Source organism: Pundamilia nyererei, unplaced genomic scaffold, assembly GCF_000239375.1.
Source record: "Pundamilia nyererei isolate P.nyererei 1_Seehausen unplaced genomic scaffold, PunNye1.0 scaffold00026, whole genome shotgun sequence".
In the NCBI taxonomy this organism is placed as follows: Eukaryota; Metazoa; Chordata; class Actinopteri; order Cichliformes; family Cichlidae; genus Pundamilia; species Pundamilia nyererei.
In genome coordinates this window covers 1765478-1779754 of record NW_005187427.1, presented here as the reverse complement: position 1 = coordinate 1779754, position 14277 = coordinate 1765478, and the positions used below count along the sequence as shown (strand labels likewise).

General features: G+C 38.3%; 2 protein-coding genes across 5 annotated transcripts in view; one reads left to right on the top strand and one right to left on the bottom strand.

Annotated features, from left to right (window-relative positions):
• sh3pxd2b (SH3 and PX domains 2B) overlaps nucleotides 1–3291 on the top strand; it is a 33581-nt gene extending 30290 nt beyond the window's left edge. For all 4 annotated transcript variants that reach the window (XM_005727748.1, XM_013909509.1, XM_013909510.1 and 1 more), the window contains one exon: nucleotides 60–3291. In XM_005727748.1, coding sequence (XP_005727805.1) covers nucleotides 60–1583 — 1524 coding nt within the window. In that variant the 3' untranslated portion in view covers nucleotides 1584–3291. The remainder of the gene's footprint in view (nucleotides 1–59) is intronic.
• A 2006-nt stretch (nucleotides 3292–5297) lies between these two features.
• Nucleotides 5298–14277, bottom strand: part of stk10 (serine/threonine kinase 10) — a 37111-nt gene continuing 28131 nt past the window's right edge. The window contains exons 10-20 of the mRNA XM_013909530.1: nucleotides 13852–14232; nucleotides 10834–10958; nucleotides 9881–10004; nucleotides 8524–8703; nucleotides 8207–8299; nucleotides 7589–7718; nucleotides 7333–7457; nucleotides 7024–7212; nucleotides 6817–6942; nucleotides 6556–6669; nucleotides 5298–6022 (exon numbers count right to left, since the gene is read on the bottom strand). Of these exons, the coding sequence (XP_013764984.1) occupies nucleotides 5882–6022; nucleotides 6556–6669; nucleotides 6817–6942; nucleotides 7024–7212; nucleotides 7333–7457; nucleotides 7589–7718; nucleotides 8207–8299; nucleotides 8524–8703; nucleotides 9881–10004; nucleotides 10834–10958; nucleotides 13852–14232 (1728 nt within the window). The 3' untranslated portion in view covers nucleotides 5298–5881. The remainder of the gene's footprint in view (nucleotides 6023–6555; nucleotides 6670–6816; nucleotides 6943–7023; nucleotides 7213–7332; nucleotides 7458–7588; nucleotides 7719–8206; nucleotides 8300–8523; nucleotides 8704–9880; nucleotides 10005–10833; nucleotides 10959–13851; nucleotides 14233–14277) is intronic.

Sequence of the window (14277 nt, the reverse complement as noted above, 5' to 3'; positions counted from 1 at the left end):
GAATTAAGAAAAATGGTTTTTCACTAACATTTGGTTTAAACTACATTGATACATTCTAGGTGATTGAAAAGAATGCAAGTGGTTGGTGGTACATCCAGATCGATGACAAAGAAGGCTGGGCACCTGCCACTTTTATCGACAAGTACAAGAAGACCAGCAATGCCTTGCGACCCAATTTCCTCGCCCCGTTGCCCAATGAGATGGAGAAGCTGAGGCTGGAGGATGGTGGTTGTTCGAATGTTTCAGGTACAGATGACAACTGGTCCAAGCCTTTACCAGATGAGCCAAATGCAGCCTCTGAGTCCTCTACGCGCCCTAAGCTCAGAGATTGGAAGTCCAATGCCAGCAAGGGGCCCTCTTTCTCTGGGCCTTTGCCCCCAGCCCCAACTGCACCTCCCGCTGAGGAGAAACCTGCTCTGCCGCCTCGAAGAGAGTCTATTAATAAGAGCTTTGAATTGGAGGTAGCAGAGAAATCAAGGTCAGATAACCCCAAACCTTTGCCTCCAAAACCCCCAGCTCCTGGGGTCATCATGCCGCTGGTTACACCTAAACCTCCCCCCTTCAAATCAGACAAACCCCCAGAGACCAAGAAAGATGAAAAGAGCAAAGCTCTTCACCTTCGAAATGAGATGGGTCTTGAATGTGGCCACAAGATCTCTGCCAAAGAGGTGAAGAAGTTTAATCTGAAACCTGTACCTAAACAGCCACCAAAACCCAAGCCAGAATCACAGGAGGAGAAAACCGAGGCACCGGGCCCAGCTGTGTTTATGAAGGCAAAGCCAGTGGTCCGACCTAAACCCGTTACAGCTGCCAAGCCAGATCCCCCAGGGGAGAACAAAGTAGACATCACCAACTTGAGAAGCAAGTTGAGACCATCTAAGCCGGCAGATGCTAGCTCAACAGAGGTGAACCATCAGAATGATGCCTCGCCAGCAGTAAATAGTTCCCACACAAGTTCACCCCCTAGCTCTCCTCCAGTGAGCATCCCACCTCTGAATAACGGTAAGTATTCTAATGAGCCAAAACTTCCACCAAAACACATCAATGGTCATGGCCAGGAGAGCTCATCGCCTCTTGCAAAACCAGCAGTGCCTCCCCACAAGGAACCCCCTCAGAGACCGCCGGCCACGGTTCCAAAAAGACCACCCCCTCCAAAGAAAACTGATCCATCAAGTCCAACTGAACTTAAATCTCCACCAACTCTTAAAGAAACCCAGGACGTTCCCAAGGCTGGACCACCACAGCTCAGCAGACCACCTCCCCCAAAACCCAAAGGGTTTCAGGCACCAGCAAGCAAAGAGAAGGAAGAGCCCAAGGTGAATAAAGTCCCAATTCCTCCAAAGCCCCAGCTGAAGCCTGGGCCACCCAAGGATAGGCTTCCACCTTTACTCAAGGAGCCCAGCAAGGATGAGCTGTATCTTGCTGTGGCAGACTTTGAAGGGGATGAGCAAACATCCAGCTTCAAGGTGGGCACAGTGTTTGAGGTTCTGGAAAAAAACAGCAGTGGCTGGTGGTTCTGTAAAAACGTAGGAGAAGAAGTCGAGAGCTGGATCCCCTCGAATTACCTGAGCAAGAAACCTTAGGAAGTAAATGTGCTCGCACACATCGCCATATGAACATATAAGTAACTTAATGATCTAAATGAACAAGATCTCACTAATTTCTTGCTACTTAGCCTGTTTTTTGTTTTTTTAATTTATAGGTACATTTTTTTTATTGACACATTTTGTTTTGTTTCATTTTTATACAAATATTTTACCTACCAACTGAACCAGCAATAATACATGACCTTGTTGGGTTTTGTAATGTTTACTTTTTTTTATTTTATGTCAACTATATATGAAATCTTAGGTTAAAAAAAAAAAAAGTATCTTGCCTTTGCTGCCGTATGTTAGTCACCGTGTCAGTCTCGCCATTTCTCGGGCTAGAAACTAGAAGAGCAGTAAATGTATCTACACCCTTGCCTTTTAATATATGGTGCCTCAATATTATATGCGAAGTGCTTCAGCGCTTATTAAATGGTATGCAATGGTAGACATAGTCCTTGTTGGAGTCTTGGAGTCATTTTACTATAAAATCAAGAATCGCATTATACATTGCAAGAGTACAGAGTAGACGTTTAAATTAACTCACTGGGGGAGTTCATTGACTACATCTGAACTTTCAAGCGCTAATAGTTGGTTATCTCTTTGCCCAGTGCTGTTTGTTACCTTGGAGACGTGCATATTAGCGTTTCCGTGTTGTATTGCTTTTATTCTGACTGCATAATTAATGTTGCAACGAATTGTAACAGATGTGCACTTTCAGTCATTTCAGCTGAAGTTTAAGGTTTGCACACACTGAAAGAAAGGGGAGAATGCCACGGTGCATTTAGTTTTATAAGCCATTTTCAGACTGCTTTCTTTATTTGTGTTATCCTCACTGTAGCAAAGAGGCTATATTATCCAAACTGAGAAGGCAAGAAGGGTCTATATATCAAAGTATTTTAACATAACTGTTCTCAGAGCCATCAGTGGGATTTGCAAAATGTGAACGGCAGAGCACATCTGCCTATCTGACATAGCAATTGAATACCTACAGTCATTTGTGCAATGATTTACAGTATTGTAAATGTACAATCTGTTCATAACCGAAGTGTGGTGCTCCGATAACAAAGTATGACCGTTGTATAAGAATAATGTTTTACATTGACGCTTGACTGGTCTCAAGTATGGTCGGTGAAACAAATTATTTTTTATTGTACAGAAATGAGTCCTATCTTAACTATTGTCACTTTTTTTTTGATGTTCCATCTATTTTATCCCCCTTTGTGTTGATCAAAGGGTTAGAAGAAGAAAGTTTCAAGAAGGTATTTGGTTGTTGATTTGGTTGATGATAGGATTTAAGTAATTAAGGAAAGGTTTGGGGAAACAACTGGCTGGTAATCTAACAATTGGTCCATATCTCAAGTGTTTACAAAGTACCAATTGTCTGACACTAAAAAAATTAATCTGTTCATAGTTATGAAGATAATTAGACAAGGCTGCAAGCTTTATAACACTAATTCTGTTCTGCTTGTAGTTGCTATAATGTTATACCATCTTCCAATCATACCAAAGTATGTTACCAACTTTAAAAAATAAATAAATCCTAAAGTGAAATCCTAAAGGGAAAGGACAGAAGTACAATGCAAGGCAAGTGTATAGGGGTTATTTCAGTATTGTAAACTGTTTACTTTTTTGCTATGTGTTTTCATTACAGTGTATCTGCTTTTGCTTTAAGTCAATAAAAGTTTTGTGATTTTTCACTTCAGATGCCCCACTGCTTCCACTCAGTGTTTAGTTTGATTTATTTGGGTTGTAGCTCCTTCAAAACTGCTTAAATTCTTCATTGCAAATTCTCAGAGATTTTGATCCGTGTCGACATGGTAACATCAGTCATACTTCAGATTTGTCAGCTTCACATCTGTGATGTGAATCTCCCATCGCAAAATGCCATCTACTGATTTGAGATCTGGTGATTGTCGAGGGATTTTCCTGTTCAAGAAACCCTCACCACTATGTGTCAGACAGTATGGATCCATGATTTTGTGGTGTTTAGACCAAGTTTTGTAGCATAATTGAGACTCCTTACAGCAGACAATGTTCCTTCAATCTTCTAAATCTGTGTGAATTGTAGCCTCAGTTTTCTGTTCTCAGCTGGTGTGCTCTTCTGCTGCAGTAACCTATTTGTTTCAAGGTTACATGTCTGAGCTACTGTTGCTCTATCAGCTCAAAGGAGTCTGGCCATTCTCTCACCTCTGGCATCAGCTGGGCATTTTCTCCCAGAGTACTGTCGCTCACTGGATGTTGTCCTCTGTCCACTCTGTAAATGCTAGAGATGGTTGCATGGGAGATTATATGCTACCATGTGATTGGCTAATTAAACATTTGGATTTACAAGCAATTGAACATTTGTATCCAATGAAGTGCGTGGTGAGTGTAACAAACTGGAATATTCTCGCTTCAGTTCCTCCAAGCTTAACCACTGCTACAATGAATGACTGAATTTGCTATACTATCTAACATAAGTTACATAAAAACCATCCTGTATGTAGTCACACTCCTGCGTTCTCCACAATACTTTCTTTTTAATAACCTTTCCTTGTGTGTGTGTTTATATATAGAGGAGTTGACACTGGATTTTTAATCCCATAAATCTTTTTTTAACCAACTGTTTAAAAAAAAAAAAAAGATCTGACAGTCTTGATGTGTTTTCCAGTAGAACAGGTGGTATCATGTTACAAAGAATCTCCACAACAATCCAGCAATTATAAAATCTGCATTTATTTACAACAGTGGTTCCTTCTGAAAAAATATTTATTCATACAGTCCCTCCACACAAATAATGTTATGTAAACTAAGGCAGAGAGTCAGAGATACAGAGCCAGTAAACAGTAAGAAAAGAATTGTAAATGTAAATACTTCTGATATAAGAGAGATTAAGCTGTACCTGATTGTGGACCTGATTCAGTGTAAATCTGCAGGCCAACTGCAGTTAGCTGATGCAAACTGCTCCAATAAAACCGCTCCTCACTCAAGAAATCATGATTTTGAGCTGCAAACTTTATGTAGAAAATTAAACAGCTAGAGGCATCTTACAGCAGACTGAATTGTTGCACCCCCTTAAAATGATGTGAAGAACTATTGTGTAAAAACCTAAATTATTGCTATTGAATACCTAAAAATTATAAAATGGTTAAATCACTCTTAACCAAAGGCTTTTATTCACCTCCCAAAAAAAGTTAACATATATATTTTTGGGTTTAAGCTCTTCATGTTATTCTTGCTCTCAGTGCAAAGGAAGGCAAAGTTTAAGAAAAATAAACCTCTGTAAGCTTAGCAAAAACATAATATTGCACATTGGTTAGCATTTACTGCATGTTGCATAACAATTCAAAAAATTTAACTCCCCTCTATAACATCCTGAAAGAAAGAAAAAAGCAAACAGCTCTGGCTTTGTCAGTTCCCATCCAGTGTGACTGATTTCTACAGTAATGATACAACAGAAAAAATAACTGAGCAATACTGAAAAAAAAAAAAACAACAACAAAACTTGAGTTCCCTTATTAGTTAACAACGAAATCTTAAAAGAAACCATTAAATTCAAAGATACATTGCATTCAGCCTTATCCCTCATTTAAAACAAAAAAGACACAAAATCATCACATCCTTCATTCCATGATTAAAAGACAAAGTAAATCAAAACTATATAGGGGTAAGCTGTATAATGTTCTTTGAGTAAAAATAAATAAAGGCAAATTTTGGCAGCAAAGGCAAAGTAAGGCACAGAGAACAGGAAATTAAAAAAAAAAAAAAAAAGATTCAGTAAATCAAAACATTTCTAGAGGAGTTTTTGGTCTTATTTGAAAGATAACCTTGAAAAATTAAGGTAAGCAAGTACTCATTTACTAGGTCGTTAATATTTATAGCATTCCTTGTTATCGTGGAAAAAATGATCTCTGGCTGGGTGCTTTGGAAAAAAACCTGTTGCCTAATCATAAGGTGGTTTTTCTGAATATTTAATCATTAAAACAGATAATTTGGTATTTATTGGCTCACCCCAATAAATGGCCTTTGTATCACATTATTGAGAAATCTGAAGCATGCTTGAAAAGAAAAAGAAAGCAAACACTGTATGGGAGTAGATATTATGTCAGGGTGTCTAATGACGCACATCAGAACATGAATAAAAACATAAATATTTACTAAAACAATAAAGAAACCTAATGGAAGGATCAGTATTCTGCCATTACTGGTAAAGCAAGAGAAAAAAAAAAGAAGGCCAGCAGGCAATGGTACCAGTGGGTGTGTATACATTAGTGGGCAGAAGATAATATTGTGTAATGTCACAGCATCTGTTCTCATGTGGTAGTCTCATCTTGATACGGCATAAATTTGGAGACTCTGTTGGGAGAACTGGGGTTTGGACAGTCGGAACTCTCACTCATCCTGAAAAAAGCCTCCTGCTCCTTTTTCCTGGCATTCAGTTCATCTTCAAGGGCCTGGGAATGTAAAATGCACAAGTTTACCTCACAAAGATGTAAACGTTTGCAATGTGAACAAAGTAGAAAACAGAGCACTAAAATCATGAATTATTTGATATATCAACGTTCCTGTTATATGATTGGGAAAGCAGTTATTACATTGTGTCTTGTACATTTAAGTACTTAACTACTACTTTGCTTATTGAATTGCATGGCTACAGCAAAATATGTTATAAGAATGAGCCTGGAACCAGAAAAGTGGAGCTCAGAATGAAAACACTCTCAAAACACCCGAGCAAAAATACCGTAACCATAAATGTTTTACAATTGTTTGCATTTATTACAACTTTAGTAAGAAAAAGGGCATTTTTTAATCTTTATCTCAATTCACACCGAGCACATTTCAGTGTGTTTTTGATGAAAATTCCCAGTAAGACTGCTCTTAAAAATATAGAAATTACTATGATGATAGTATTTTGGGAGTATCTGAGCCACAAAATAGACTCCAATACATTTTTGTTTGTAAGAAATTGTGAGTGGAGACAACATACCTTCCTTTTGGGCTTCAGTTGTTCCCTCCAGTCCTTCATCATATAATTGTGTTGCTCATCCAACATTTTGAGCCTCTGAGTCTCATTCTCAATCAACAGGTGACATTTTTCATTCTGCAGCAGAAAATGTGCTTGTTAAGCAATGTGGGCTAGTTATTATGTTCATTAAGTGTCCTCTATATTCTTTGAAAAGAAAAAAAAAAAAAAAAACTACAAATAGATTTGTAATAAAAATGTTTTATTAAATTTGCCCTCACTCACCTGTAGCTGCAGCAGCTCTCTGATATTGCTTTCACACTGACCAGTCATCTCCCTCATCTGGTTCTCGTGCTTCTGCTGCTGATGCAGCCTCTCCGCCTTCTGTCGCTTCTCCTCCTGCTGAGAAAACTGGAGAGCCACGCATGGAGAAAGTTAATAAATAGTTAACTGAATGTGTGAATATGGAGTAAGAAAGCCCCTCTGTCTCACCAGTTTGATCTTCTCCTTGTCCTCTGCAGCACTGCCCGATGAGGTAATGCGAAGGCTCTTTTTGAACATGGTCATTCGAGTCTTTGACTCACTGCGCTGAATCTTAGGCAGTCGGCTCTTCTCCAGCTGCTGGTTAGTTTTCAGGATCTCAACCATTCGCTGATTGTAACTCTGCATCTGTTCCTTTTCCTGCAGGAAAAAACAACAACACAGAATTGGTTAACTTGATTTTGTCATGTAATCATGATTTAGGTGTTACCAAGTTGTGTGTGCAAACTTATTGTGGCAAGATGATATCCACTAGTGTACCTTCTCATGCTTTTTGAGAAGCTGATGCCTCTGGAGGAAGTACTGATCTTTCATCTGCTGCTTCACCAACTGATGTTTCTCATAAAGGTTCTTCTGCTCCATGTCCCACATCGTATTTTCACGCTCTAATCAAATTTAAAAAGTTGACACTGAATGAAATCAAATGGTAACTACAGCAAGGATGGGATAAACCCAAAATGAAGAAAACAAAGCTGAAATTGTTACTGTGATTCTGTTTGCTTTACGGATGTTGTACCTCTGATTAGGCTTTGCTTCTTGTTAAGACAATCCCTCTCCAGGTCTGCAATCTCTCTCTTGTTGTTGGAAATGATATTCCTCAGTGTGATGTGCAGATAGTTTTTCTGAGCTACAAGGAATTTCTCTTCCTAAACAAAGGAGAAGGAGGAGAAATTGAGGAGTGGGTGAATAATCAGACAAAAATCAGCAGTTTCATGCAGGTGCCGTTTCCCTTCAAACAATCTACACATGCCAATTACCAGAAGCCTGCAACCAACATAACTCAACTGAGAAGCATGCCATCGGTGTTTACATCTAGTCTATTTCCTGGTAGATGTATACTTCTATTTGCAGTGATAAAGTTGGTTAGTAGTTTGATAGCAAAAGAATAGTTCTTAGATATAGCAGCCATTTAACCAGGTTCATTGTTTCTGAAAAAGGAGCTTTCTCCAGTGCATTCAACATATTTTTTATGATCACGTCACAATTGTAAATATTTCCAAAACTGAGCAACTTGCACCACCAAAGCAATATAGACTGAAAAATAATACTAAATTTAAGAGTTTAAAAAAAATAAATTTGTTTTAACTGAGCTGTAATTATGCATCAAAATGGCACAAATGACCTAGCATCATACCTCTGACATCTTCATTTCTTGGAAGGAATTCATCTTCTGTTTTAAGGTTTCTTTACGCTGACTTCTGGGCAGCTTATCAACAGATTGTTTTACCTAAAAAGAAAATACACTTCAGTAATTAAACCTCAGACATCAGAACTTCAGAAAGGTATACAAAAATCAACACAGCTGTGCAGTCGCTGAGGTTGAGCACTGAAAGCTTCCTTTGACTTGCACCCTTTCTTTATGTCCTATTGAGATCAAGTGGGCTTAAATAAAGGCAAGAATATGTGAAATAATTACTGGTTATTTTGCTTAGGTGCACACACACACTTTACCTCCTTTTTCTTTAGTTTTATTTGGTCCAGGAATTTGTGATAGTCTCGTTCCTGTTCTGCTTTGATACGCCTGGTTTCTTCTTTCAGTTTAACTTTGTGTTCTTCCTCCATTTTCTCAATTGCCTGCTTCTGGTTCCTCTCCAGATTCTCCAGCTCTGTATCAAAGTGCTTCTTCTTGGTCTAGGACACACCAACAGGAGATATGCACATTATAATTTTAGCTGATGGCAAACAAGGAAAATGTTCCTAGTTCAAAAGTTTATTGCAACTGAAACCATCCCGATTTCAGAGTGTTTTGCATATTTGTCACACTTACATGTTTCAGATCGTCAAACAAATTTTAATATTAGATAAAGATAAGCCAAGTAAATACAAAATGCAGGTTTTAAAGGATTTCATTCATTTATTAAGGGAGAAAAGTTATCCAAACCTGCCTGGTCCTGTGTGAAAAAGTAAAAAAGTAATTGCCCTTTGACCTTCTTAAATCATGATTAACTGTGATTAACCACATTTTTTGGAAAATACTCTGACAAATACGAGACAAAAGGTTTGAGTTCCATTACATCTGGCATAAAACCAACAAAGCATTTTACACCCTACCAACAGTAATATATGATTATAGTGTGACGGTCTGGGGCCGTTTTGCTGCCTCAGGACTTGGAAGACTTGCTGTGGTAAACAGAACCAGAATGAATTCTGCCGTCTACCAAAACATCCTGAAGGAGCATGTGTGGCCATCTGTTTGTGACCTCAAACTGAAGCACACTTGGGTTCTGCAGCAGAACAATGATCCAAAACACACCAGCAAGTCCACTTCTGAATGGCTTAGGAAAAACAAAAAGCTTGTTTTTCTTGAAGACTTTGTTGTGGTCTTGTCAAATTTCTGGTCTGAATCCGATTGAGATGCTGTGGCACGACCTTTAAAAGGAGGTTCATGCTCAAAAACCGCAATGTGGCAAAATTACAACAATTCTGCAAAGGTGATTACTCCATAGTACTGTAAAAGACTCACTGCTAGTTATTGGAAATGCTTGATTTTTGTTGTTGATGCTAAGGGTGGCTCAACAGTTATTAGGTTTAGTAAACAATCACACACACACACACACACACCCCCCCCACACAGGGCCATGTAGGTTTGCATTTTTCCCCCTTAATAATAAAACACCTTCATTTAGAAACTTCATTTTGTGCTTTCATATGGTATATTCGTCTACTATTTAAATTTGTTTGATGACCTGAAACATTTAAGTGTGACAAAAATGCATACGACCATAGAATTAATGCAACAACTGTCTGACTAAGTTTTAGCTAAAGACGAAAATGCTGTTGTTAAAGCTGTTAGAGTAATGTGACTCACATTCATCTCCTGGTCAAAACGTCTTTGTATTTGTTCCCTTTGTGTTTCGAGTTTGGCATTCAGAGCAGCCAGGGCTCGCTGCTCTTCCTTCTGCAACAGACGGAGCTCGCGCAGCTCCTGCCGCCTACAAAAAAAAGAAAACAAATGTATGTATGTATGTATGTATGTATGTATGTATGTATGTATGTATGTATGTATGTAGCTAAGGACACCTAAAATAAATGAAACTATGTCAGGTAAGATCTACTATTACTGGTAGCAAAATAACACAAGTGCTTAAATTACAGGTTAGAACTTTATCACAGGTTAGATCAGGCCACGGCAGCAGAAAAGTAATGAATAAGAGAGTAGAATAAATTGAGCTTACTTTATAATAAAAACAATGTTTATGCTGGCAGACCACTAACAACACTCTGAATGGTGCAAACCCAATGGAAGCAAAAGAAAATGCAATTTTTGTTCAGCACAGAGTTTCTGAAGATTATTTTCACCAAATTTAAACTAAGAATGATATCGAAATATTACTGCAGTCATAGGTGCAATATCATAGTCCCACCACTAGATGGCAGGAGTAAAACACAGGAACTCACTATGCTTCAAAGGAAGTACAGAAATCAGTTGTTTCAAATGCCAAATACAGATTACCTTAACTTTGACTTAACGAATAAGTAATTTCAGAAATTAAATTTTCCTCTCAGACCAGAGACCAAATTAGACTTTTTCCAATAACAGTTCTAATCTCAAGGGACTAAAATCCCAAAGAGCAGGATGACTTAGATGTTTTAGTTCTTACTATGGATGACTTAAATAGTAAGAACTAAAAGATAAAACAAAAATAAATAAGTCCCAATCCAGTGTTCACTGTGTCCTGAGAACACAAGAGTCCATGCCTCTCATTTAGAGTGAATGAAAAATGGCTTAGCTACCAGGGAATAATAAGATCACCCACATACCTGAGGAATCTCATCTCCTCATCCTTCTTCTCATCGTCACTGATGATCTTGGAGGTGGTCACACTCACCTCCACACCGTCAACAACAAACTTTCTGGTCCGCCTCAGAGTCTTATCTGAAAAGTTCTGATAGGTAGACAAAAACACAGAAAAGCCTGGTTTTAAACTCAGAATTGAACCTTTTTTCATGTACTTTGAGTTTAAATGCTGTTTTTTTAAGTAGTTAAAAGGTCAGTACTACCAGATTCTTTCACTTCCATAGCATAATTAGACTCTCGCAATAGACAGGTTTTCTTTTTGTGTGTGAAAAACAATTTGCAACTTTACTTGTAAAATCTCTGTGCTTATATCAACCGCAATATAATTTAGTCAGAGTTGTTTTGTGACTCTTGTGTACTGTGACTGTAAGGAACTACAAACACCCCAATATCACCCCCCCCCAAAAAAAAATCTTCAGATCACTCATAGAAACTATTTTCCTACGAATTAACTTCAAATATTTCAAATGTGTCAAGGTTTATCTGTAGTGTAGTCTTTATCTGTTAAAGGAGAGGCTGAGTAAGTATGTATGACAGTGTGTATGTTTACATGGCACTAATATCCTGTAAGGCAGGTTCTACTGTAACAAGAAGCAAGATGTTGATCCGTTAGCATAATGGAGAGCGCCATGGAGGTAGTAACAACATCGTATACCAAATATGGCACCATGTGACTTGACTTCTCAACCTTCTTCAACAAGAATACTGGTTAAAGGCCTTCTTTATCCAGACTTGTGGATCTTCACATTGTCTGAAAGGACATTTCTAGACATTCGCCCACAGGGCAGATGACCTTTTTCTTAGCCAACGAAGGTTTGTTCAAGTTTTCTCTAGCTCAAAAAGCACAAATCAGGCATTTCAACCAAACAATGTGCGATGATGTAAACACACATTTCCTTTCAGTCAGTGCATGAGCCATAGCGTATTGTAATTGCAATGCAAAACTGTCACGGTTAACTGGAGCATGTGTAACTGAGAAGTTACGCCTTCTTTGTCCCCTGTCCAAGTCATCCTCCAGGGACAATATTTGCAAAATGATATGACAGGGTTTACTCAGCAAACACTGGGAAGTTCTGAATGTCGTCACTTCCTGGTGTATAAATAGTTCATATATAATGAAGAGGAGATGAGACCAGAGAACTAAAGAGAGCGTGAACGCAAGACAGAAGGTATGAAGACAGTAAGAGAAAATCCCAATACTCTCAAAGTTATTTGTGCTTCAATTAAAATAAAAATGAATACAAAACTAAAACAAAAAGCTAATGACAGTTTTGCTTTCACTGTTACATAGTGAATAAGAAGTTATTGCAACTCTTCCTCTTGAGAGAATGATACAGATCTGCCTTGAAATTTAAAAAAAAAAAAGAATGATTTTATTACAAAAAGTAAATCAGAATTATTTTATGCAAACAATTAAGTTTGTTTTATCTTTTAATGTAACAGGGACTTTCTTGTTTGAAGTACTTGTCTTAGATGTAGGCGAGCAGTTTTTTTTGTTTGCTTTTTGTATTTGTCGGCTTATTTCTGGTCTTTTCTCCATTTTGTTCGAAGAAAACAAAACATTTGGCTGAAGATTTATAAAAAAAAAAAAAAAAAAAAAAGGAAGGTGTTCCCCACTCAGAGGGAATTATTTTGGTTTGCACAAACTGCTGTTCGCCATAACAAAGCTTCCCCATGAAGCCAACACAGCTGAGCAAACACGCTCCATATGAATCGGTGTGAGGCTCCTGTCATAGCTGGCAGCTACCGGATGCTAATGTCGCACTGCTGAGTACTGTTGAATCATTTTCTGCGTAACTGACACACTAATGATGACAATAAGTCTATGTGCTTGTGTGTTCTGGTGTGTTATTAATCGCACATTTACACCAAGATGAAAGGATATATATTCATCACTCTGCATTTCAGCTGTGGCGTTTATGTTTGAGTTCATCTGTGACTGTGCTGACTCCCTGTCACTCTTCATTCACACAAAAACAAAAAGAGTAAACAAACAAAAGAAAAAACACATGTAGCTCTCACACACACCCCATGGATTTATAAGTGCATGTGCACACTGATGTTTGCACTCATTCTCTCATGCAGAAACATAGAAATCATATTAAAAAAACTAAAAAAAAACCCCAAGAAAATAATAAAAAGAAAAAAGCTTATAGGCAGACTTGTCTGGTAAATAATCTATTATTTAAAAAAAAACCCTGACATGTCAAACAGCCATGACTCCACACCCAGTTAATAGGATTTTAAACATGGTCAGTCCATAAGCCTCCAGAAGCAACTCACTGACAATGGGCTGCATAGAAATTTCCACTCACAATAGTGAATGCTGAACTGTGCCCACACAAAGGCCACCACTGGTCTAGATGAACTGAAAGTGTTGCATATTTGGCTTCTCTTTCCCAACGTCTAGCCTCCCAATCGTCTCACTTACAAGGACTGTCAGACATGGATTTGGTGATTCTTAAGCAGAGACAACCTAATATCCTTTTTCAAGCTGGTAAATCAAATAAATAGTCATTTTGGAGATGCCCCAATATGCTTTGTCACCAATTCAGTCCAAACTTGAGAAATAAATCCCAGCAAACCTCACAGTCAATAAAAAAAGTTACTTAAGTCCTCATGAATGTAAAACTGAGTTTCCCTAAGTGCAATGTGCGTGCAAACCTAATGGGAGACAGGCAATATTCTGTGTCAAACTCCCACACCCTAAAACGACACAATGCTGTTTCAGTTCCGCTATGAGTGCAAAGAAACACTTCTTTTTTTCCCCCCAGGAGGGGTTTTCCTACAGAGCTGCCCTCTGTACATCTTTAACACTTGAGCACTGGTTTTGCCATAAAGATATGTTCTGCAAAAACACTTTAGAGAATGAGGGATCTATCTTCTCTGACCATTCCTTTCTGGCATTTTAAAAAGTTTGAGTAAATGAATCATATGAAAATTCCTTTAAGTACAGAAAGCTTTGATCTGTGTTGGCTCACCCGTGCACTAATGGATGTGTTCTCCCTGTGGACAGACAAATCCATGCTCTCAGATGCCATGCTGCCTGAATAGGACAACTGCTCAATAATCCCTCCATTGAGATAAGATGAACCAGGATCAGCGTTTGCTCCCATTGGTTTCTTCTCAGGGGAATCCTCTATTAGGCTGCCGTTTGCTACCTGGGTGGGAGCAGAGGAAGATGCAGGCGAAGGTACAGGAATCGAAACACCACTTGAAGTTGGCAATTCTCCATTAGCTGGGATCTTGGGGACCTCTGGTTCTGTTGAACCTATAAAGTTTATCGTACGTTCCTCAGATCTCTCAGATTCCATATCAAAGAGAGATGGTGGCTGTTCTGTCTCTGGGGTGTCTCCGGCAACCTAGAACAATGATTTTAGTATTAATACTAAAAATAAATAAATAAT